We start from the raw sequence: 25,541 nt of genomic DNA, 5'->3' as shown, positions 1-25,541 counted from the left end.
TTACTTAGTGATATTTTGAGTGTACTTGTAAACAAAAAACATGTTCTGTGAGAAAACTTTTTGGTGCACTAGTAAAGTTCTTACTTGTAACATATTCTAAGTCTACTGGTACTACGAGTGACACAAAATTGTCTACTTGTAGAATACAAACAAAGTAGGAGGGATCATAACCAAAATCAAGCTCCCTGATTGGTTGTAATAATTTGGAAAGCTAAAGCCAAGCCTGAATTGGTTTTCCTCGCCCCCTTTTATAGCACTGTACTAGTGAAATGTTTTACTACTGACATACTTTACTAGTAGTACTAGTGACACTTTTTGCATCACTACTAAAGTATTCTTGTGCATTTGTAAACCAAATTTAAGTACATGTACTTCAAATGTGAGTATAGTTGAGATTAACTATGGCTGAGATCACATTTATGCTCAAACAGCTTTCCATAACAGAGGGAGTGTGTGCTTCCAGGTGTGACCCACTCCTTTACACATCTACTATCCACAGTAACATTATGTAAGAAAAGAAAGGCGTTACTTTTCCTTTACCGTACGTGCCGTCATTCCCGATTCATCCCTGTTTGTTTGCTTTGCAAAATAAACGATTCAAGGGCTACATTGTTCTGTCAGAGAATCTGTCGTAGTCGTCTCAACAAAGGGGTGACATACGTTGGAGAAGACGCAAACCACAGTGAAGCTAAGAACTTGTTCTTTGACCTCCATCTTACGCATATAAATAACATAAATGTGACAGAAAAATGCAACAACCAAAACAATCTTGTGTAGAGACAACAAGAGCAAAAGCTGGATAAAAAAAACATGCTTTTATTGTTGTAAGAACTTTACTTTACTGCGGTGAAACAGTAGCCTGTTTATAGTTTGTGGTTTCTCACTTTAAACAATGTGTCAAACACAGCACGACGACAGTGGTGAGAACGTGACGGATCAACGTTAAGTTAAAAAGTTTGAAGAATACCGTTTCCTCACAAAACAATTTAAAGAAAACAACAACGGAACTATCAGGTTTACTCTGAAATGACTGTAGTCCCCCCACACAGCTGGAGCTCAGAGTCCACATCTGTCTGACCCTCAGCAGCAGCTTCAGGCTTTGTGGCTTCAGCCTGGCTGAGAGCAGACTCGCCTCCTGCTCCTCCTGCTCCTCCTGCTGCTGCTGCTGCTGCTGCTGCTGCTGCTGCTGCTGCTGCTGCTGCTGGTGGTGGTGGTGGTGGTGCTGGTGGTTGTTGTTGTTGTTGTTGTGGTTCCTGCTCAGTGCTGATTAAGTCCAACTCCTGCTCCTCACTCTGGTCTCTGAAGCTGCTGATGGTAGGTGGAGATGTTGTGGTGGAGGGTTCAATGTTCTCGGACTCAGTGACAGTCTGAGATTCTGAAGGAGCAACAAAAAATTAAATAAAATGGTGGAAAGAAAGCAACGCAAGCTTTAAATGTAAAATAACAAAATCTAAACTTTTCAACCCACAATGACACCCTCCCTGTCTTTTTTTCTCATTGTTTTGTAAATAATTATTTTTTATATATTTCATTCAATATGTTAGTTTTTTTTTTTTTTTACAGTGTATATTTGTTATTTCCATGAACTTGCATTGTTACTTTTGGGTCCAGACCCATCAGTTGAGAACCACTGGAATCGGTGTCCTTCCGCTTCCAGATGGAGTCATTCACTGTGTTGTTGTTTTGCTTATGCTTTATATAAAAGTCCCAACTCGCTTTGCTACAACCCAATTATTTTTTTTGCTTTATAAGAGACAATAAATATTAATAATACATAATTAAAACAATATTTTAGGAAACATGTGAGAATGTGAGTTGGAAACTGGAGGGTGGCCGGTTCAAGCCCCAATGCGGACTGAAATACGGAAGTTGTTCTGGTAGCTGGAGAGGTGCCAGGGCACTTCTCGAGCACTGTCGGGGTGCCCTTGAGCCAGACACCAAACCCCAACACTGCTCTGGTGCCCTCCCTTCATTGTAAATGCAGCCCCACTCTGACATATCTCCATTAATGCATGTCCACAGGTCCTGTTTGTGGATGTGTGTGATTCAGGCCTATGTGTGTGAGAAGCATGTCCCTAAAAATAACAGAGTGCAATGTAAGTTCCCTTCAGGGATTAATAAAGTAATTCAAATTTCAAAAATTTCAAAAATTACACTGAAGTGATCCTAAAGCACTTTACAATATCATCTCATTCACACACCAGTGGGACTGATGTGTCATGAAAGGCGTTGTTCAACCACTGGGAGCAACTTAGGGTTCGGTGTCTTGCCCAATGACACTTCGACACATAACAGGTGTGGGATCGAACCCCAACCTCTTGATCAGAAGACGTCGACAACACAAAAAGACCCTCAAAACACCAAAAATACACAAAACAACAATAAACTATGACAGAAAAAAAACCGCACCAAAACTACACAATGACAATAAAATACGTTAAATAACAAAAATAAGCCATAACAAAACACATACAGTACACAAGAAGTGACAAAAAAATACCCAAAAAGACAACAACAAAAATACAGAAAATGACAGAAAAATACACAAAAACATTTACTAAATATGAGATTGTAGCTAATTTCCATCTCTAGTCCCTTGGCAGGTTGATGTAAAACATACTGTACAAACATTCAACGCACAGTCATAGCGCTTTACCATTGTGATGATTCTGCACAGTCAGCACTAGCGACGCCATGTCCAGGCTCACCTGTTAGCTGCTGCCGTGCGAGCCTCCTCTCCAGGGCTCGCTGTCGGTTCTCCTCCATACGCCTGAGCTGCTCTTCGCTCAGAGTGGCTGGCGTTGATGAGAAGGCGGGGCCCGAGGTGAAGGGGGTGTGGTTTGGGGTGGATTGAACGAAGCCCTGTGAACTGATCGGCTCTGGATCATCAAAAACCTGCAGCTCAGAAGGTGCGACATCTTCCCCTGCGAGGACGCACGGAGGGAAACGTTTAGCACAGCAGAGCCACTCGTCAGTGGAGGGAACCTTTCTCTCAAACTGACAAAAAATACTTTTTACCAGACTGTGATAACAGAAAATAAAGATAGAACATTTTAATTTCTACTTTAAAAAAAAAAACAAAAACATTTGTCATTAACTTGTTACATGAAATACTAGTTTATATATATATATATATTTATATTAGGAGTGTGACAATATCTCGATACGGCGATATGTCGCGATATTTTAACGTGCGATCGATTATCGATATGCTCCCGCTAATTTTTTTTTTTTTTTTCAAAACCTTTTCTGCTTTTTCACTAAAATGTGCAGGTACGTCTTCACATAAATGTTGTCACTGTTTGTTGAAGGAACCAATATATTGTTTACTGGAATATTGCATTATACTGGTGTCACTGGTAAGAAAAACCCTATTTTTTGTTTACAGAAAGCACTATTGGAGATACTTATTCATTTACATTGATATGTTGACACTTATTTACAGAAATGTTGCACTAAAATAGTGTCACTGTTCATAGGACACTGTCAATTTATTGTCTTTCAGAGATATAAAATAAAAATTGTATTTTTTCACTTAATCTTTTTTTTCTTGTTATGTCATCGATTTTCGTAGATTGATTTCTGACCAATATATTGATAATCGCAGAGACTTCATTTCTGCTGTCTCATGTTCTCTGCTCTCTTCTCGAGGTCAGCCACATGCTTAAAGAGCATCATGCTGAGTCAATTCAATGCAGTAAATTATTTTGTTCAAAACAAAATGTAATTAGTTGATATTTCATTTTTATAAAAACATTTAATTAATTAATTAATTAATTAATTAATTAATTAATTAATAGAAAATAGTGCTGGGGAAAATGGACCAAAATTCATGTCTCAATATTTTTTTCTCAAATGTCGATATATATACGATATAAATCTCGATATTTTTAATTCAAATAAAGTCTAACCAGAAATAAATTTCAGGGTTAAATTGGCTAATACAAAATGCCACACAGGCACATTTATTAACAAACTGCACAATATTTGCCATGTTTGGCTTTCTCTCCCTTAAGGGACAGCATGTGTGAGTGAGTTCTTTAGTGTGGCTTGTTTAGGAGTAGGTATGGGTTATGACGCACTCAGCAATCCATGTGACTATGCTTTTCATGCTGTTCTAGTAGCAAAAGCAGCGACTCATAAAACATGTATTTGAATACAAATGAAGCTATTAAAAAAATATCAATATAGGCGATGTAATTTTCTATATCGCCAAAACAGAAAACTCGATACATCTTGAATCTCGATATATTGCCCAGCTCTAATAGAAAAAATATAGATGGAAACTAAGGAGCTAAAATGTGAAGGTAATGAAGCTGTTGCTGCTGAACACAGAAGCTAATGCAGCTTAATGAAAATAAAGAAAAATAACTTTTTTAAAGTGACGTACATCAACTTTAACTGTTTTTGCGCTGCTCTCACCTTCTTTCTCTGTATAGTCCTCATGAATGAGTGGCATGTCGAGCCGTATCCGTTTCAGGCACGTCTGCAGACACACACACACACACACACACACAGACACACACAGTAGGTGGTTAGTTCTACATTTATATGCGTCGACTGCTGCTGCTTTCCTTTCCGCTCCCTCACCTGAACCTCCTTCTTTGCCCCCAGCTTCTCCACCCGCTCCACAAAGTCTTCAAACTGCAGTTTGGGGTACAGCCGGTGGGCCCAGTTCTCCATCTTTTGCATGAGCAGCCGTAGGTCTTCAGCCTGAGGAACACGCACACGCACACACACACAGTTAGACGGCGTCTATGTGAGGTCAGAGAGCAACAACATGTCAGCGTCCTCACCTCGTGTCCACTGCCTTTGAAACGCACATGATCGAACAGAGAGCGCAGGGCGGGAAGTCCTCGCTCCGAGGTCAACCTGAGCAACGAGACTTTTAGTGTGGGCATTAGGAATGTACTGTACGTGCACATGTTAGTTTATCCAAAGCAGCCTAGGGACATTAAAGTGAAAAGGAGTAGAAATGAGGTAACAGAGTCCATTGAGTCTTGTACAGATATTCACGTAATATTACAGATATTCTTTCAGCGCTAAAGGGGTAAGGAATCATTTATGAACATGTTTAAGAGTAGAAGGCGGCCAGAAAGAAAGTAGTAGGATATTCTGCCCGCCACCTACACTTTTAGAAGGAAATATACATAATATACATAATATATAATAAAAAAAAGTACTGCGATTCAATTTTCAGAGCATCAATGTGAACCGTGATATCTATGAATCGATTTTTAACTGCCTTACAATTAATCGTTACATCCCTAGTCAAATGTGGAGGAAAACCATTATGTTGTACCTCTGAGAATCCAGTTTGGGTTGAGGCCTCTTCACTGTTTTTCTTTTAGCTACGGGAACATCAACCAGTTTAGACACTTCAGCCCCATCGCCTGCATCAATGGAGGAGAAACACAACAATACACCAACAATATCATTAGTAAATGTGTTTCTATTAGAACGATATTCAGTATGACGGACAGATAAAGTATCCATAAAATTATCATAATGCAACAACTGATAGTAAAATCATTAATAAGGATAATTTTAAGAGACAACAAAAATACACAAAACGACAACCATACAAAAAACATAAATACACAAAATTACTCCAAAAACACACAAAAATAAACATTATTTCAGAAAAATACACTAAATGACAACAAAATACACAATATGACACAACATTAAAAAAAATACTACAAAATAAAATGGCAAATTCACAAAAATGAATCTAAGAACACTAAATAAAAAAGTCTCTCTATTAAACACCAAACAACAAAAATACACAGAATGACAGAATAATATAACAAAATAACAACAAAAGTAGACAAAACCCTTTGTTCTTCCCTGAATTAATGCTCTGATTGGTCATTATTCTAAATGCTGACATGAATGTTGATAATGTGGCCCTCAGATCATCAGACAATCACATATTACTGTGAAAAATGTTAATCATTTCAGGACTAAAATATAACAACAATATTATTAATTTGCAAAATTCTTATGAAATAGTAATCAGCCTGAGGATGAAAAATCATTATTATAACTATGCATCAGTAATATTATGATTATTATTGTATTTTTATCTACAGTTTAATGATAATAAAACAATCCAGAGTTCAGCAGCTTTTTGGTCGGTTCGTTCTCACCAAAAGTGTCTCCGTCCTGCTGCAGTCCTGCCTGGGACGGAGAGAGAGGCGGAGGAAGAGGTGGGAAGTCTTCATCCTCGAGAAAGTCCATTGAGTCGTTCTTGTGCAGATCAAGATCTGACTCCTGGAAAAAAAGCAATGAAGCTTCATCAGCCACAGCTGGACAAAACGCAGCTGAAAAAGGTTCACGTTTATCATGATTGACAGGGTTTCTTTCCCTCAATGAATAAACTGAACTGTCAAAGGCAAAAGCTTAACTTTTATAATAGACATGACTGGAGTTCAATGGGTGGGACACGCCACACAACAGCAGAACAGACATGTCAGTATGTCGGTGTCACAGTCTGAGTTTACCTCAGTACGTGACTGCTACGTACTGAGATGTACCCATGCTGGATTAGCCATGCACACAGATTGATGTACTGATTTAAAAAAAGCTTAAAACAATACATCAGTCGACCATCGACAAAAAAAATAATCAACCAATGATTAAAAAATATGATTGTCTCGATCAGATTTCTATGAATACAACATCTTATTATTGTAACGTTACATTGGGTTAACTGTTATTTATTGCAATGTATATTATAATCATGTTTTTTGGAAAATAAATGATTCTTTTTCGTATTGAGAATTGCTGCATGAGACACTATTATTTACTCAAGTTGTTGACTGAGATTGTCACAGATTGCCATACTGAGCTTGCAAAGGGAAATTAGTGAAAGGAAGAATAAATTCTTAAAAAGTATATTCCAACATGTGCTTTATTTTTATCCAAACAGAATACATGTAATAATAAAAAAAACTGCATAGAATAAATTATAAAACTTTTTTTGTACAAACACAATACATGTAATAAAAAAAACTGCATAGAATAAATTATAAAACATATTTTTTCATACATACACACACATTGTTTTGAAATTGAATTTTCAATCTCATCTTTTTATTATAGCAGATACCTCTAAATGATGGCCTCGGTTTTGGCTGATGATTTTTAAAAATAAGGTTTAATCAAAACCAAAGTAAAAGCTGAACCGAACAATAAAAGAAATACATTAAACTTACACCACATAGTTTAGGTTTTAACACATAATAAGCTTCATGTGACTAACAAAGAAAACTGGAAGCTCATATTTTTACCTCTAATTTATTCTGTTGTAATACATTATACATTATATTTACATAGTCGACTTTCATATTTTCAAACTAAAAGCTCTTTTTTTAAGACTTTAATTTGAGATGATGTCCATAAAAAAAATCGGTAAAAGAAAAAAGAAAACTCAAATAATCTTTCTCTTTTAAATACTGTTTTGCATTCGGAGTGAATCTGGTTCAATGGATGGAGCCATTTCCCATATATCAACATTTTTCAGATACGATTTCATTTCTGGTATAAAAAAGACAAAAACTTAAAATTACTGATGAATCAGACTTTTTTTTTTTACTAGGAATTATACAATATATTAACATTTGAAGGATACAGCTTTTTCTAGAACAAAAACCAACCAAAAAAAAAAAAAAAACATTTAATATATTATTGATCAGTTAAACACGTTAATAAACCATGTAAATAAAAGACAATTTTTGTCTATGTATTTTCTTTTTTCTTGTCAATGGATATTAAATTGTGCTTAAATATTTATCCTTTTGATGGCAGAGGTAAATATTGTTTTATCTGTTGTGTGCTGCTCGTTATTAACATTAACATTTAAATAAAGAAAAAAAGTGTTAACACTTCCGGTAAGCTGTAGGAGGCGGGAAAACGAACCGCGGGAAATTTTCTGATCAAATAATAGGAGATAAACAAATAAATAAAATGTCATCCTTCTGACACACACAGTAAATGCTAACTTTCATGTCTGTGTGTTCACGGACTGTGTGTGTACCCTGGCCGTTTGTCACCGAGCAGATAACAGACAGCGGTGTTATGGATCTGTTGGTTTCCGTGCTAACTTGTGACAGTCTTCCGGTAGATTGCAGTTTGCGACAAATGTCAACACAGGGACGAAAATGTTTAAAATAATTTTAAATATGGAGTTAATTAATGTAATTCTTGTAATTCGCTATATACAAAACATATAAAATGTAGTTTTATAGTGATAAAACTACGTAGGTTTATATGTAACTATTGTTCATATTTATCTCAAAGCTGATATACATTAGCGAGCAATGATGTCATTACTTAACCCAACACTGATTTTATTTCACACAAATAATCACCAGATAGCAGGGCTTCACAGTCATCCACTACATTCACCATGAGAATAAATTTGTGCCGCTCAACTTTAATAAATTATAAAACTATGCAGACCAGCGGCTCACAGTCTAAAGCTAAAACACACACACAGTCTATGTAAACAGAAGCTTTATTACATTTTATTGAACTTTTTTCCTACCTGCTGAGGTTGCTCGCAAAGCGGAAACAAGCGCCAATTTCAGGAACCGGAAACTCTGACCTTATGTCAATTTTTTCAAAATAAAACCCGAAAAAAGAATGAGACGTGAATGTAAGTGAAAAAAGTAACACAACAACAAAGCGGAAAGAGAGGAATGTCAGCAGAAGCTGTGTTTCCAGATTGGGTTTAGAGTGTCTCATGAAGGCAGGTGAATGCAACAATAACTAAAAAAAATAAATTAGAAAATTAAAAATCTTTAGTGGATGTTTGACAGTTTATTGGTGGAATCCCCAGCTCTATCTGCATTTGCATCGTAACAAAAGATAAATAAAAAGAAATCAGAAGCTGCTCATTTATTAATTTATTTGTTTATTTAGTCAGATTAAATGTTTTGAAGGCTATCACAGGCTACATACCCAAGATTACATCTGTAAATTAAAAACAAAAAACAAAAAAATGCATAATTTAAAGCAGATTAGTTCATATATGAAGCTGTTGGTTCATGAGTAAATGTTAAACAACAAACAAAGAGATTATATTCGTATCAATACTTTTAGCAAAGCAGATTATAGCAAAACTTAAGAAATATTGTACCTGAGTTAACTGAGCTGTATAAAACCCTCCATGAAAACTAAGTTATTAAAAGACTTAAATTGTTGTATGTTTATTTTAACATGTGACTCTAATCATATTATGTTATGGATTTGCAGCTTTTATCTTCTGGTTGGTGTTATGGTAATGGTTCTTCTGATCTTCTCCATCCTGGTCCTGACCTGATTCCCATCTCCTCTCCATCACACACTCTCGCCTCCTTTAGGGACCATGCTTTCTGTGTCGCTGCCCCTTCCTCTGGAACTCTCTCTCTCCACCTCATCTTCCTACATGCTACATCTCTGAACACTTTCAAAGCCTCCCTAAAAACTCATCTGTTCACAGGCTGTTTATAGATCGTATTGATGGATCATGATGCTGTAACCAGCGGATATGGATGATAGTTTCCAGCCTCCTGCAGTGAGGGGGCAACATGTTGTTTCTTAGAGTTGTTGCCGCAGCAGGAACATGAGGAAGATGGCGCTGAGGAGGATGCAGAGTGTGCACACTGTAGGAACCACGATCTCCGTCACCATCTCCATGTGGCCGATCAAAGGGTCTGAGGGACACGAACAAGAAATGCAAGAAAGCAACATGATCGCTTTTGGTTCAACTCTCAACAGAATGACGTAGAATTAGTCTTCTTGTTCAGGAACGTTTTTAATCTGTTGAAGTTATTATTTGTATCCTCTCACCTTAAAGAGTAACTAAAAACCCTGAGATTTTGGCTAGCGTGCGCGTCTAAGCTGGAATATCAAAAAATGCCTTGATTATGGGCGTGGCTCCTGGAGCAGTTAAAGCACCTTCAGTGTATTCGATAGAATCTTCAAAGAACATTCTATGCTATAACTTAAACTAGCTACTCAATACTCTTTATACCTCTCTATTCACTATTCTCTTAAACCAACCTACACGCCACAGATTGCAGAGTCCACAGGTGCTAAGTTTTATAGGAGGTGCGGAGCAAACAGTGCTGGTTCATGATGTAAGAAGCCACTAAAATGTCACCATTTTCAGCCAATAGCAAATTATGATTGTAATAGAAAGTGTCTATTCGTACGGTTGCCATACAAACAACCCCCCGGTGCTATTGGTACGTTTACCGAAGTACACATACGCAGCATTTTAGGTTTAGGGTTCGGGTTAGGTTATAACACTATATCGCAACAATTTTTAGGGTTAGGGTTGGGGTTCAATGACTGACCTATCACGTGACCTAAACTGGCCAATGAGGGGCGCTGCGTACGGATAGAATGTCGGTATATTGATACGGCAACCGTACGAATAGCCACTGCCATTGTAATAACCAAGTTTCAACTCATAGAGAGCAGTCACTCTTACATTTTTACAACAAAATAGGCAAAATTTAAATACTTTTACTAAAATGTGAAGAGTTGGACAGGTATCTTGCAACAATACTACTTCATACACTAATATCATGTTTAACCAATTTATTTATCAGTGAACAGAGAGCTCCACAACAGATCGGTTCAACATCAATTAATCTGACCATCACTTATCAAATGACTTGCCCAATGGAAATGGGAGTTTGAGTATGTACGACCATTGCTGAAAAGAGCTTAGTTCTTTTACGTTCCCTCTTGACAAAGTTCTCTGTTTCTGTGGCATATGTAGAAATCTTAATGCTAACAGCTTGGTGAAACAAGGACTGACCTGCTGCCAGCAGCTGGTTACTGGAATAGCAGGTTTCTGCAGATTTCCTCTTCCAGTTCTCCACCTGAGAATATCACACAGAGCCTTCAGCAGCATGCAGAACCTCTCCTCACCTCTGGCCACATCTGGATGTTACCTCTCTCTGGTTGGGGAAACCGTTGGAGCTGATGATGCGTTTGTAGTACTGGGCCGAGGCTTTTGGGTAGCGAGGCTTGTTTTTGTTCCTGAAGTCCACATAGTAGAGTCCGAACCTTTCTGAATATCCTTCGTCCCACTCAAAGTTGTCCAGCAGGGACCAGGCCGTGTAGCCCCGAACGTTCACACCATCTTTGACAGCTGTGGGGTCACACACGGTGTTTAGGTCAAAGAAACAAGCTAACCAGAGGAGACAACATGTAAACAACATGTCACGTGACAAAGTGTGTGTGTGTGTGTGTGTGTGTGTGTGTGTGTGTGTGTGTGTGTGTGTGTGTGTGTGGTGATACCTTTGAGCATTTCATTGACATATTCTTTGTAGTACTGAATCCTCCAGTCGTCACAGAGATCCGTGCACAGCATCTTCTCTGACACGCCGTTCTCCGTTACGTAGATCATTGGGTTTCCATACTGTAGCTGCACAAACATCAGGAAACATGTGACCTATTACATCGCCTGTGTGAAACTCAAAAGCGGCCCTTTAGAGCATCCAATTTGGCTTGCAGAAGAAAGAAGACATGAATTATTGTGTAAATTACCAAGTCCTTCAGTTGTATCTCAGTCTCTTCAAGTACACAAATTCAATGAAACTCCACAATGTTTATAGGACTCACAGTTGTGATGATTGTTTCTTTACTTGTTTGACTTGAAACATCTCAGATCAACTGGGTGTTTAGATCTTAAACCAGCAGGATACTATACTGTTCATGTGTGGGTTTTGTTTTTTTACCTTGACAAAGTTCAGCAGGCGCCTGAAGCCCCAGGGAACCGCGTAGAGCCATTCAGACCCAGGATCAGGCCACTGAGGGTCGACCAGCTCGGCGAGGTCCCTGTCAGAGAAGAAGCTGTCCCCAGCGCTTGATGGGTAATTCTTCTGCGTGACGTAACGTGTCGTGAAATGTCCAAGACCCAAAAAGTCACATGTACCCCTGATGTAGTTTCTCTCCTGAGATGTAAACACGGGTAGACGTGAAGCTCCGAGGCCCTGCTGACCGCTTTTTCTCCCTGGGAACCACAACATCATTAGACATAGATAAACACACCTTAGATCTGTTTCCCTCCAGCTTTATTTTTCATCCATAACAAGCAAAACCTACCGATGTAATCCTTCATAACCTGTGGGTAGTCTCCATTAAATATGGGTGTGGCAAACCAGCCCAGGCTGAACTGGATGTACCTCTCTGCAGCTTCAATGTCCTTCTGGTTGGAGACGTCCACCGGCTCGCCCCAGTCCGCCGTCAGTGATACGCCGACCAGGCCTGAAGACAGACGGACAGACACATAAACAAACAAACAAACAAACAAAACAACTGGTTCGGATGCAAGATGAGAAAAAGTGTTGTTTAACCTTTTTGTTTGTTTCTCCACTGAGTGTCATACAAGTGCCACACTTTAGCATGAGCCTGGTGAACAAACACAAAAGATGCAAAGATTTCTTTTCAGATTGATAAAACTTAATGTGCTCCAATGACCAATTTACCAGGAAATCTCAGAAATCAGTTAAAAGAAACACAGATTAGTTTGTATTAATCTGTGTGGCCCCCTAGTGGTATTAGTAATAATGACAGCGGCAATGAAGAGAAGCAGGAAACAAATCAATATTTAAAATATACATACATCTGCTGTTTATATACTGTGTTTTTAGCTGTTGACGAGTTTCTAAATAGTTTAGGTAATTGATTAGTTCTTGATTTATACCGCATTTGTTGTCGGGTTGTTTAGTAGTATGCTTTACTATTTGTTTTAAACACAAGTTGTTCTTAAACTGGGTTTGATTGAACCCCAGGGGTTTGTTGAATAATGTTATTAAAAAAATATATATAATAAACAACTTTATTAATAGATAATTTATGATAGCTATTTCTATTTCTAAATATGAGTTTAGAACATTTTAAACGCAACATGAACAAAGCAAAAAAATAGGCCCAAGCTTACATGTGTGTCTGAATTAAATATAAACCTATGTTTTGAAGAAATAATATTTGATTTTTTCAATTATGAGGGATTCGGTGAATGCACTGATGAATCTTGCAGGTTTAGTACTTCCAATAAGGTCAAGAACCACTAGTTTATAGGCTTTAACTAGGTTTTAATACATTTCACCTACCTTAGTAAAGATACTGTCTAAGTCACGTGTCAAACTCGTGGCCTGGGGGACAAATCTGGCCCTTAGAAGCATCCAATTCAGGTCGGAGGAGAAAGTAAAAATTACAGAGAAATGAATCATTGTGTAAATGAAACTTAACACTTCCGGTGCTTATATCGAACGATTACAGTAATTTTTAATGATAAACTGTTGAAAAAACTCAAAATTCTTACAAATTATTATGTAATATTTCCCTTAATTAAGTAGAAATTGGTCACAAAACCTATGAAATTTAAAGTGAATATCCGCTCGGGACTGAAATCTATCACTTACTGCTTATATATTGTCTTTTTCTTACATATTTTGTCTTTTATGTATCGGTAGAAGTGCAACTAGGGCACAATAATGTTGAAATTGCTCATTTTCCCGCGTAAAACATGTGGCCCACTAGAGATCAAACTGCTCTGTATTTGGCCCCTGAACTAAAATGTGTTTGACACCCCTGGTCAAAGTGATGTCAGTTGAAAGTAGCTGAAAGACTTTTCTCAGACGATGCAGCCTCCAGCAGCCTGAGCAGAAGTGACTCTGTCTTACCTTGATGATGTGATGTGCAGCTCTATAAGCTCCACTTCCTTTCAGCCTCTGTCCAGGAGCATGTTCACCTGTTTCGTATCCCTCCACAGCGATAGACTGAAAAGTGCCAACAGAAACAACCAAGAGTCGGAGGTGAAAGTAATGGATTACAACTAGTTACTGTAATTGAGTTGCTTTTATGTGTACTTTTTTAAGTATATTTCTAAATCAGTAATTCTACTTGTACTTAAAGCTGATATCTGGAGTCTCTGAGAAATATATATTTCTGTATGATTCTTTTGAAATGCAAAAAATTATCTAACTAGTCTTTTACTATGGTCTACTGCTGGCCGTCATTCATATACATTAATGTACAGTATATAAGTCCCACCTTCGTCCTATAGACCCCTATACAAATGGAAACGAGCACAGTGATAGCCCAGCCAATAGGCTTCGACTTCCTGTTTTTGAGACTGTCAATCAAAGAGAATGTGGAACTGTGCACAGAAACAAGGCCGCACGTGATATAGACCTATATCAATGTGACCTTGTTATGTTCCATGATGCGAGTGCAGAAAAGTAGAGGTGTGGCTTTTGGTAGATTGGCAAAGGCAGTGGGAGGAAGTGAGGCTGTTTAGGGCGGGACATCGAGACGTTTCTCAGAAACTCCGCATATCTGCTTTAAGTATGTTTTAAAAAAGGTAAAGTAATTCATTACATGTCTAGACCCAACCAATACTGAGTAAATTATTATTGTTTTGTTTTAAAATGATCCACGGACATTGTGAAACTACAAACAATGAAATGACCAGACAACAAGCAAATGCATCACATCATAGCCGACCAACCAGATTAAATGTAATGCACGGCGCCAAAACAGCATGAGGTTATTTTCTCAGTTTTCATAATTGTAGCTATTCTTAGAGCCTGAGAATTCTTTTTAATTTTGAATTGAATTCATTGATGTTATTTAATTTAAAAGCTCAAAAGTTTTTAATGTGCAAGATTTCATCCTTCTTTCTTTAGTTTATACATGAAACGTTTACTGTATGCAAAGGAACAGTGACAAGATTTATTACCAAATATAAATGTGGGGCGTGTCAACTTTTACTTTGAGTACTATTTAATTTAATTACTTTTTACTTGCACTTGTACTTGAGTATTTTATGTATGGCTTACTTGTACTTATACTTGAGTATTATTTCACTCAAGTAATGGTACTCCTACTTGAGTAGGAGATATCAATACTCTTTACACCATTAGTTTATAAGACGCAGTGCGCTGATGTTTGGTGAATGAGTTCTCTCGTGCAGGCCGCATACCCACGGGTTGTTAAAGGTCACCCAGTATTTGACCCGATTTCCAAATCGTTCGAAGCACAGATCGGCGAAGTCGTGGAAGTGGTTCACCATGCTGACATTCTGCCAGCCGCCATATTTCTCCTGTAACGCCTGATTCAAAGAGATGGACAAACTTCAGCTTCAGGCCTCAGCTTTCAGACAGACAGAGGTCATAATGACACTAAAGCTGACCTGTGGTAAGTCCCAGTGGTACAGTGTGACGACAGGTGTGATTTTATTCTCCAGTAGCATTTCGATTAGGTCATCGTAGTATTTGATTCCTTTCTCGTTTATCTGTTCACCTGCAAGAGTTCACCTTACATTCAAAGTCTTTAAAGGAACTCTAACCCTGAACATTCAAAGGCTATTTTATTTGTTTCATTAACAAATGTAAATATAAAGTTGAAACATTTTTATGTTAAAAAGCAGCAATGTAATTTCCTTATATCAGAGGTAAAATGGCAAATTCACTGTCGGAAAGCCTGATTGGCTGAAAACACACAGATGAAAGGTTTAAATATTCATTTAAATTGTGGATGTATTTAGTTGTAACCTTTTCTAAACCTTTTTTTAAATAGCAAACTAGATTACTCTGTAGATTTTACCTAAATATGAGTAAATTACACACAAGTACAAACAAAAAAAAATCAACTAAATTACATTAATGTCAGTATTTGTAACATTCTATAAGAGAAAACTAGCTGTAACATAATTTCCAATATTGACATCTTTAGATGTCAATATTGGAAACAACATTGAACGGTTTTGTACACTATGCTTTTGTATTTAGACAGTAACTATATAACTAATACTGTACATATACAGCAATAGCTCTAGTAATAGTAATACAGATTCATTGAAACCCTCTAAAATTGGTGAATTTAGAGGGTTTCAATGAAGCTGTATTACTATTACTAGAGCTATTGCTTCAGTTCACCTGAAAGGCTTCAGGTAACAGACTGTAATTATCTAATATGTCGCCCTCTAGTGTTTGTATAAACAATGAGCGCAGCAATGTAGCCAGTCAGGACACAAAGTCCAGGATGAGACTAAGATCTAAGATTCATCTGAACTTTGTCACATCTGTGTAAAATTAGATCTCTGTGATGTTATGGCGGTAAATTGAGTGACACTGTTCATAAACGCACAGATAAGTAATGTTAGGATGTAAGTAGAAGTCTCCTCACGTCTCAGTCCTGTGGGTAAAATCCTCGGCCAGGAGACGGAGAAACGATAATGATTCAGCTTCATGTCCTTCATCAAGTTCACATCATCCTACACGAGAGAAGAGAAGAACATCCCTTCATTGGACTTGTGGCCATGTTTTATTTTTTAAAGAGATGATAGTGATGTGTTGGTCACCTTGACTTTCTTGTAACCTTCACATGAGAAGTCTCCAGTGTCGTTGGAGAGGATTTTCCCCTTTTTGCGAGCGAATGCGTCCCAGATGCTCATTCCTTTGCCGTCAATGTTCCAGGCGCCTTCGGTCTGATAGGCCGAGCTACCGGCTCCCCATGAGAAACCTGCAGGAAGAGAAACCCACAAACTGTTGAATCAGATTACAGGATTCAAGAATGGACCCAAAACACAAGATCGAGGTCTAACGTTAAATAGATAGCTATCCCTATTGATTAACTACACAGTCCAACACAAGGAATAAACATAAAATAAAGGTCTACTATCAAAATAAATAAAGGAAAATAAATATTTACAACATTAAAAAAAGATACATGCCAAAACAACAGAAAGCCAAAAACAAGGATGAACTCTATATTAGCCCAAACTACAGAAAAAGAGGTGGGAATCAAACAACGCACCAACTATTATTTCTTGGAACTTTTAAGTCACTTTAAAAAGGAAGTAGGAATGTTTCAAACTAAAAACAGAAGTGAAATATGTATACTTTATTTATAATAATTATAATTTTAAAACATAATGCTTTAAGGTCATCAGAGTTTTGTCAAGTCTGAGATTCTGGAGGAACAACTGGTTGTGTTGTCATAAGACAAGACAAGACAAGACAAGACAAGACAAGACAAGACAAGATAAGATAAGATAAGATAAGATGAGATGTCACAGCAGCAGTACAGTAAAGAAACAATAAAGGGAAAGACTTAAAAAGTATACTATAATAAAAAAAAATGAAAATTGCACTGCGTAAATGATAAATGGTCAGAGAATCCATCATACCTGAGGGGAAGGTGCCGTAGTAGAAGGACGTCCTCTCGTTTTTGGTCCAGTCAAAGTCTTCACTGGCCGAGACGCACAGCAGCAGAAATAACACATGGTACGGCCTCATTGTCACCATTATCACCATCATACACTCCACAGAGCACTTCACTGTCTTCAATCACACCTACAGAGAGAAAACTGTCAGATATTAAACAGTATGTCACAGTAGTGACAACAACAAATTCTGTTGATTTTCCATAATTGCAAAAAATCACTTCATCTTTGTAATCCTTTACAAAAAACTACAGTGAAGATTTCTATTCTAAACTCTGTCAAATGTTAGAGCAACAAAAGACCAGGGAAACATTCAAAAACTAATTTCTAGCATTTAAAAATCTGTATATATATATATATATGTATAAATATAAAAAGTTCATTAAACATATACCATTTAAATCTATAAAACCAAGCTGTGGGTTTTCTAAAACACATTAAAGCAGTGCAGCTCTGTACGTGTAGATTCTCATCAAACTAAAGAAAAACCTGTCAAAAGCAAAGTCTGTAGGATGGTCCTGAGGTCCATGGGTTGTCTGCAAACGGTCAGAACAAACTAAACACACAATGAAAGCACAGCCGATTACCTCGGGTTGAAAACCAGGACTCATTTCAGCCAGCCGTACGACACGCTGACACAAAACGCCATCAGAGACAGGAAGTAGGCCAGCCTGTCCAGCACAGTCAGGAGCAGAGACATGTCCACCTGTTAAGGGTCCTCTCAACGCCCAAAGAGGGTCTAATAAAGATGTAGGAGAACCTGTAAATCCCTCTGGCTCCTGATTGGGCCTCTGAGTTCATCTCCACTGTACAGGAATCATCTCCAAACTTCTCCACAGATTTCCAGCTGTTTGTTGCAACACCCTGAACAAACAGAGTGAAAGATCCGGAGGGTTTGTGTCCCACACACACTGTGAATGCTCCCATTGGAGGGCAGTGAAGTGTGAGGATGAATGTGCTGCTGCGCACAGATCTTTTGACGAGGAGAGTATTTTTGATGCTGTAAGCAGAGTTACAGTCAGAGCGCCTCACACTGTATCTGTGACACAAAGCAGGAAACTTCAGACTCTCAGTGGAGCCGCTCAAAGGAGAAGGTTCATACACTAAAAACAAAAAACTTTCATGTTCAGTTGTTTTCTATTTGAATAAAACAATATGTTGTACAGTCCTGTGCAGGTTTTCTCAGAAATGCTCTTTAAACAAACTGCACAAATTCTATAAATCATTGCAAATTATTTGTAAAAACAATACAGCAATCCATTCAATATTGCACACATTAAATGATTAGTTATTGACATTGAATTTTAAGGGTCCTCGTACAGACCCCTGAGGAACACCATTCAATGCATAAACAGTGTTTGAATAACATGCATCAAACTCAAGGCCCGGGGACCATATCTGGCCCTTAAGACCATCCAATCCGGCCCACAGGAGAAAGTTAAAAGTATCTTAAGTATCTTAATCTTAAGTAATTTCCCCCTGGGATAAATAAAGGAATTATAGTATGATTCTGAAATTGTTCAAAGAACTACAATTTACTGAAATTATTTCAAATAATTTCCCAAAATTGAATAAAAAATAGTCACAAAATCAATTAAATGTAAAAGGAAAAACCCTGCAGGGAATGAAATATGTAACTTATTGCCTGGATATTGTTGGTGCCTCATTAATTTATCATGTAAAGTCCAGACTTGGGGACATTAATATTGTTTTCCTGCCTAAAATCTAGGGCCCACTTAAGATCAAAAGTCTTTGCAGTTGGCCCCTGAACTAAAATTAGTTTTACACCCCTGGTTTAAATAAAATACATGTTGATACGGGTGAGGAGAATGACTGTTTATCCCTGTATTACCTGCCAGTTACTTGGAGAATATATTATTCAAGAACAAAGGAACAAATAATTGTAACTCAGAGTCAGAGACAATGACGAGGAAGAGCAGAATGAATGTAAAGTTTTGCTTTAATAGAATACCTATATCTACTGCCAGAAACAGGACTTCTAATCTGTGAAAGTACGACTGGGCTACATGCTAAAGGAGACCCCATGGACACATCAAGACACTGCAATGTACGCAATAGCAGCTGGAGTTTAACTGAGGGACTTTTAACCATGGGGACAGTTTAATCATAAAACATGGAGTCTGTTTCTACAGTGGAGTCTCTGCTTTAAGAGCAGCTAACTAGCATGATAGCATGTCCAGGCAGCACACGGTGAACGAAACACAAAAAAATGTAGCGTAATATTGATTAAAAAAAATAATGCATTTTATTTGTAATGCACTTTACATTTAAATAACTCTTAAAGTGCTACATATTACAAACCTAAAATAAAGGAAGTTAGAAGCAAATAAAATAGAGGAGGAACCAAAAAGACACGCTTAAAGTCCTCTTTTAAAACTGTCAATAGACTGTGGTGTCCTTGGTGTGTCGTGAAATAAACAATAATGACAATGTGATGTGAATGAAGGGAAACTGTGAGGTTGATCAAGTGTGTATTATACAGTACATTATACATTATACAGTAAGAGTAGGAAAATGAAGGTTATAAAGGAGTTGGAGCATTTGTACTTTTTGGTTAAGTTGTTATTTATCAAGTTGTTATGTGTTATATTTATTACTAGAGGTGTGTTTAATCAAAGGGAGAAAAATAACTAGTTACACAAAGAATCGGTAGCTGCAGCTTATCTTGGGGTCACGACCTTTAAATCTGAATGCAGTGAACTGTATGAAATCTGGAAGCCACTGTTGGCACGAGTCGCTTTGTTTCCACCACAAAACGCTGAATGCTTCAAAGCCGAAAGTGTTGGTTCTGCACTCTGCACACCTCAGTGTGTGTGTGTGTGTGTGTGTGTGTGTATGTGTTTAGCATATCAAAGGTGACCAAAGGTGAGAGAAATCCTTTGAGCTTTCCAGTACCTGTGCTCTCACCTGCACTCGCCGTATTTAAGGGGCTTTTTTGTAACCTCGCCGAGCTGACATGAACATCTTTACTAAGGTCCCAGGATTAGCCCAACAAACCAGGTACGTCCACACCGGGAACAGAATCCATCCAACTATTGAACCAACTCCCACTTTTTCAGTTCTAAAGCCAATTTATGCCCCTCAATAACCTGAAATCCTGAAATGACCAAACTCGGATGTCATTATTTGATCTGGACTGAAATCCATGACTTTCTCTCTTTGTTAATAGTTAAACGCTAGTATTTGTGTGCGTTTAAAGTGTCGGAACTAAACAATGTCTTTGCATCTGCAGCAAGCTGGGGTCTGTGCTCCAACGTGCCTTCTACGGGTCCAGTGGGAGGGTGAGTCGCAGCATCCGCCCATCATGGTTGAATCCACCCAATGGAGGAGTGTAAACCAGCCTATGATCAGTTCAATCATTAACCAGGAGACCTAAAAAAAAACAGAGGAAAAAAACACAAGAATTTTAATTGTGACAATTTCTTGCCAGTCAAACGATTTATGTATTTGAAAAACTAAGCAAAACAATATTATATTTACAGTCACGCATAGAATCTTAAAATAATTGAAATTAAGTAAAACGAGAAAACCTAATATTTATTTTATGATTTATTTGAAGCAATAACCTGGCTCTGCCGACCCGTCCTTTGACTTCTACTGTTGGTGCCCTTCTATCAGAGGTCACTGACAAAACCTAAAACTGACTAAAATAATAATGAAGGATAATAAAAGAGTGACGCACAATGAAACATTCAGAGCAGAGAACAGTGTTAGTGTCTCATGTGTTTTTGAGAGGGAAAGGGAACTTTTATATTTGTCATGTCTGTTCTTTACATTGTTTTCAAAGGAAAATTCAATAAGTGGATTTCTAACTAACCACAGAAAAATGTAATGAATTGATAATTCCAGGGTGGTAATCCCTAAATACCGCCGTGGTCTGGAAAACTGAGAAAGTAGGACAGAAGCACTGGGCTATACACCATCAGACCTGTGGTATATTTAACAAATATGGGCAACTTTATCCCAGTACATTGCCTGGCCTGAATCCCAGATAATTCACAAAGTGCTTTTAAAATATTTTTTCTGTAAAGGTAACAGATAACAGCAACATCTGGAGCATAGAGGAGTCTGTTAACAGAAATGATTGATGGTCTGTTTTATCCAGTCAGGACCAGTTGTTTTGGCTCGATGTCTCCTTGTTGCCTTTGCGACATGTAAGGGAGTCTGGACGAGGCCTTGGATTTAGGCAGTAACCAGGGGTGGACTGGCCATTTTTGGGTTTTTTTTTTTTACGAACGAGTGAAAGCAGACATAGTAACAGGTGGTCAAAAATGGCCCAAAAGTGACAAAAGCATGGCAAGAAAAGAGTGTTAAGTGACTAAAATGGGCCAAAAGCAGTCAAAATGGGCAAAAAAAGAGGAACCAGGTTGTACGTAATAGCAAAAGGGAGCTTTAATGAGCAAAATATGGCAATCAATAGTTAAAAAGAGCAAAATGTGGCAAAGAATGGTGAAAAATGCCAAAAATGTGGAACAAAAAAGGCAAAATGTAATTGAAAAAGGAAACAAGTGGTATTAAATGGGCAAAAGTTAGCTTATTGGGATGAAAAGTTGCCAAAAAAGATAAAAGAATAAATAAATAAATACAAGAATAAAAGAAAGGACAAAAATTGGATAGAAATGTCAAAAAGAACCAAAGGAAATAGGTTAAAAAGAGTTAAAAAGTTTACCCCTTTTAAGGTTTTCTGTGGCAATAATATTTACAAAAAGAAAACATAAAGAGCCACATGTTGAGCATTATCTACTTAATAATGGTTTCTATGTGGTGTCCTCTGATAATGTCGGCTGGTCTGGACAGAAAATGCAAAGGATAGATTTTTGTCCCAGTCGACCCCTGGTGATTTCATGGATGAGTGCAAGGTTACATTGAAGTAAAGTCAACAGAAGCAAAATATATTTCATTATGTAAGTAAATCAGCCTTAATTTTCCTGTCACAAATGAAGATGACAGTCACTTGTTATAACAAACTTGTTAGAACCCTTCAAAATCATCATCTTTTAATGGTATTATCAAGCCAAGGTCCACAGATCTTACAATAGTAACCAGAACCAGAACAAAAGCTTCTATTGGTTTTATCATATGTTCATGTCTTGTCTCAGGTGACCCTTTTCGAGCAGCGTAACTTCGCTGGCCGACGTCTCGACCTGACCTCCGACTGCTCCCGGTTGAGCGACAAGAACTTCCCCGACCGATGTAACTCTGTTCAGGTGGAGAGTGGAGCGTAAGTCACGGAGAACCACGAAACACCAATAGATATATCAAAATAAAGACAAAAAGCTTATTTCTGAGTTGTGATGTGACATCTGACGGCAATGTCTAAAATTGCTGAATGCTGACCCAAGTGTCCACATCTGTTGAATATGAGTTTGACTAGAGTTGATTGGCCTCAGATTTGAAGGCTGTGGGACTTTCTCTCCCCTCTCCTCCTTCCAGATGGGTCGGCTACGAGCACGAGAACTTCCGAGGTCGTCAGTACCTGTGGGACATGTCTGAGCGAGGAGAGTACAACTGCTACGACAAGTGGTGTGCTCAGGTGGACCACGTCTCCTCCGTCCGCTCCGTCAAACAGGTTCGACACTCCAAAGACTCACAACAGTGAAGGACAGACACACAAACCACATCAGGGATTACTCACAGCACACAATGGGAAGACCCCCCAGAAGCTATTGCTACAATAGAACACAGGACGGGAGGTCATTCATAAACAAATGTGACCTTCATTACTTTGTTTTAGCCAAAATGTAGTCATCAGGACTGTTTTAGTTATAATTTAGCTTTAGTCAGCTAAATGATATTATGATTTTAGTCAAATCTGCTACCGATATAGTCGACTAAAATATATAGGATAAGAGTTTATGCAATTTTTTTAAAGCTTCATTCATCAACCTAATATTGGATGGCATTATTGTTTGTAAATACACACAGATTTTATGTGATCAGTGTGTCAGATCACATGATCACATGAGTTCTGATTGGATTTTGTCCAATTTCGATGAGAGCCTTGCAGACAGCCCTGATGAAATAAATGCATGTATAATCATTTCAAGCTTAAAACCTGTCAAATCAAGTACCGTAGGTACGAGTTGCATTTTCTTACCATAAATAGTAATGAGAAACCTGCGCTCACACCTTAGATATGAACCAGACTAAGTGTGAACTCTGTGGTTTGATCACAGGACAACAACACAGCCAGAGCTCAGCTGTTCGAGCGAAGCGGTTTCTCTGGGAAGAAGATGGAGCTCCAAGATGACATTCCAAACCTGATGAGCCGCTACAGCCTCAACAGAGCGGCCTCCATACGTGTGCTGGGAGGAGCGTGAGTGTCAAATCTTCTTACAATTCAGTTACTGCTGACCTCAGAGACACAACTTCTACAGAGAGGACGATGTCTTAAAAACACTGATTTTACAGCGGGGGCCAGACTATAAGGACCTTTAATGCTGCCTACAGTTTCTCAGAAAAGGACAGAGAACACTTTTTGTGCAAACATTCTATGAACGTAACTGCTATTCCTAATATGACCACTGGGCGTAGCAACTATCCGTAACAAACAATAAAACCATAAATACAGAAGTGAACAGCAGATGGCAGCAAAACACCCTCGATGCACAGCCTGTACGCGCAACCGGCTACACTTTTTACGGTAACATTTACTTAACGTTTTATACATAAGGCTGACATTACGCTGTCATTATGACATGACACCTGTCATTAGCATGAATAAGGTGTCAGGAAGGCTGTGATTAAGTGTCGTTCATTATCCTAACCCTACCGAAACCCACTAGATCCCTCCACCTATCCCCAAAAATGCCAACATAGCTCCAAAGGTGTCATAATTTAGCGAACGACACCTTATTCCCGCTAATGATAGATAATGACAGCGTAATGTCAGCATTATGTTATACTGTACAACTCAAGTAAAGTGTTACCTTTTCGGCTTCATTTAACGCTGTTTGCTAAGAATATTTGTTAAATCTAGTTAGGTTGTATAACTCATGTTTTCACCTCAGTTTTTATTGTTTTTATATTTAAATTTAGCAAATGAAATGTTCATTAGGGTCACATTTGAAATGTGGAAAATTATGGAATTTAAAGGTCTAAAGGCTCACTTAATTTTTCACGTTAGCTGTGCTGTGTGACCAGTTTAGCAGCAGTGCTCATTTCTTCCTCATTTTTGTTTAACATGGGGTTGAATCGTGATGAAGGTCTTTTCACTCCGTTACTTTGTTGTGGTAACAGAGTGGAATGTAAAACCTGAAAGTTGGTCCCAGCCATTACACACTGAAGGTACAACTCAATGGTTGTACCTTCAATGTCATTCATTGCCTTTTTTAAAAAATTAACATCAAAAAGTTGTTCTCGCGTTTCCATGGACACGGTTGATGATAACGGAGCGGAAAGGTCAGTCGAACCTGCATTACAAAAAAACTAGCAGAACTAGAAAGCTAGGATTTTTCTGCTTTATTAAGCAATACACACTTGATATTTCAGAAGGTAAAACTTTTCTTGAAAAAAAATGTCACAAAGGTGCTCCTACTGAAAATGTGGCCCATATACCTGCAGTATTATTTATTATCATTCCAATGGACAGCCCTGATCTATGATAGACTTTATCACACCTTGTATTCTATGCTGTTGTACTTGTGTGTGTGTGTGTGTAGCTGGGTTGTGTACCAGGAGCCAAACTACAGAGGACAGCACTATGTCCTGGAGAAACGAGACTACAATAACTTCTCTGACTGGGGAAGCCAGAACAACACAGTGGGATCCATGCGACGCATTCGCTTCAACTAAAGCACGACAGAGCTTCAACACACATGGACTGTCTTTTACACACACACACACACACACGCACCTATTTCACTAATAAACCGGTTCAATGTTAAACAGCGTCCCGAGTTTAATTTTCACAAGCTTTAAAAATCAGTTGTAATCAAATTGGCAACTGGCGGGCTAGGGCCCATATGTGGCCCTCGGTTATATTATTGTGCAGCCACCAATGTAAACGCATTAAAAAAATTTTTAAAAAAACACTAGTGGAGAAATACTCAAACATCATTAACACACAAAAGGACCAAAACAACCCCACGTATATTACACAAAAGGACCCCAAAAACACACAAAGATCCCTAAAAAAATACACAAAATTACAAAAAACAACTAATCAAACAGAAAAGGACAAAAAACAACCAGAAAATGACATTAAACACACAAAAGAACTAAAAATAAACATAAAAAAACAAAATGCGTAAAATGACAGCAAATACACAAGGAAAACATGAAA

General features: G+C 37.9%; 3 protein-coding genes across 3 annotated transcripts; 1 reads left to right on the top strand and 2 right to left on the bottom strand.

The window, feature by feature from the left end:
• Window positions 1–800: 800 nt before the first annotated feature.
• tipin (timeless interacting protein) lies at window positions 801–8,598 on the bottom strand. Its single transcript, XM_028441078.1, has 8 exons — window positions 8,552–8,598; window positions 6,153–6,276; window positions 5,303–5,393; window positions 4,797–4,872; window positions 4,591–4,713; window positions 4,423–4,486; window positions 2,709–2,924; window positions 801–1,375 (listed from the first exon to the last, which is right to left on the bottom strand). Exons 2-8 carry the CDS (start codon window positions 6,241–6,243, stop codon window positions 1,017–1,019), a joined length of 1,020 nt encoding a protein of 339 aa, XP_028296879.1. The 5' UTR covers window positions 6,244–6,276; window positions 8,552–8,598; the 3' UTR covers window positions 801–1,016.
• Window positions 8,599–9,585: 987 nt separating this feature from the next.
• On the bottom strand, window positions 9,586–17,318 carry lctla (lactase-like a). Its single transcript, XM_028474205.1, has 13 exons — window positions 17,201–17,318; window positions 16,373–16,533; window positions 16,198–16,285; window positions 15,203–15,312; window positions 14,993–15,121; window positions 13,692–13,787; window positions 12,360–12,414; window positions 12,109–12,270; window positions 11,742–12,016; window positions 11,302–11,428; window positions 10,953–11,152; window positions 10,817–10,880; window positions 9,586–9,701 (listed from the first exon to the last, which is right to left on the bottom strand). The coding sequence occupies exons 1-13, from the start codon at window positions 17,316–17,318 to the stop codon at window positions 9,586–9,588; spliced, it is 1,701 nt and encodes a 566-aa protein (XP_028330006.1).
• Window positions 17,319–20,213: 2,895 nt separating this feature from the next.
• On the top strand, window positions 20,214–25,051 carry crybgx (crystallin beta gamma X). Its single transcript, XM_028442993.1, has 6 exons — window positions 20,214–20,257; window positions 20,490–20,538; window positions 22,357–22,478; window positions 22,691–22,826; window positions 23,434–23,573; window positions 24,919–25,051. Exons 1-6 carry the CDS (start codon window positions 20,214–20,216, stop codon window positions 25,049–25,051), a joined length of 624 nt encoding a protein of 207 aa, XP_028298794.1.
• The last annotated feature ends 490 nt before the right edge of the window (window positions 25,052–25,541 follow it).

Source organism: Gouania willdenowi, chromosome 3 (assembly GCF_900634775.1).
Source record: "Gouania willdenowi chromosome 3, fGouWil2.1, whole genome shotgun sequence".
NCBI lineage: Eukaryota > Metazoa > Chordata > Actinopteri > Blenniiformes > Gobiesocidae > Gouania > Gouania willdenowi.
This window is presented reverse-complemented; position numbering and strand designations above follow the sequence as displayed.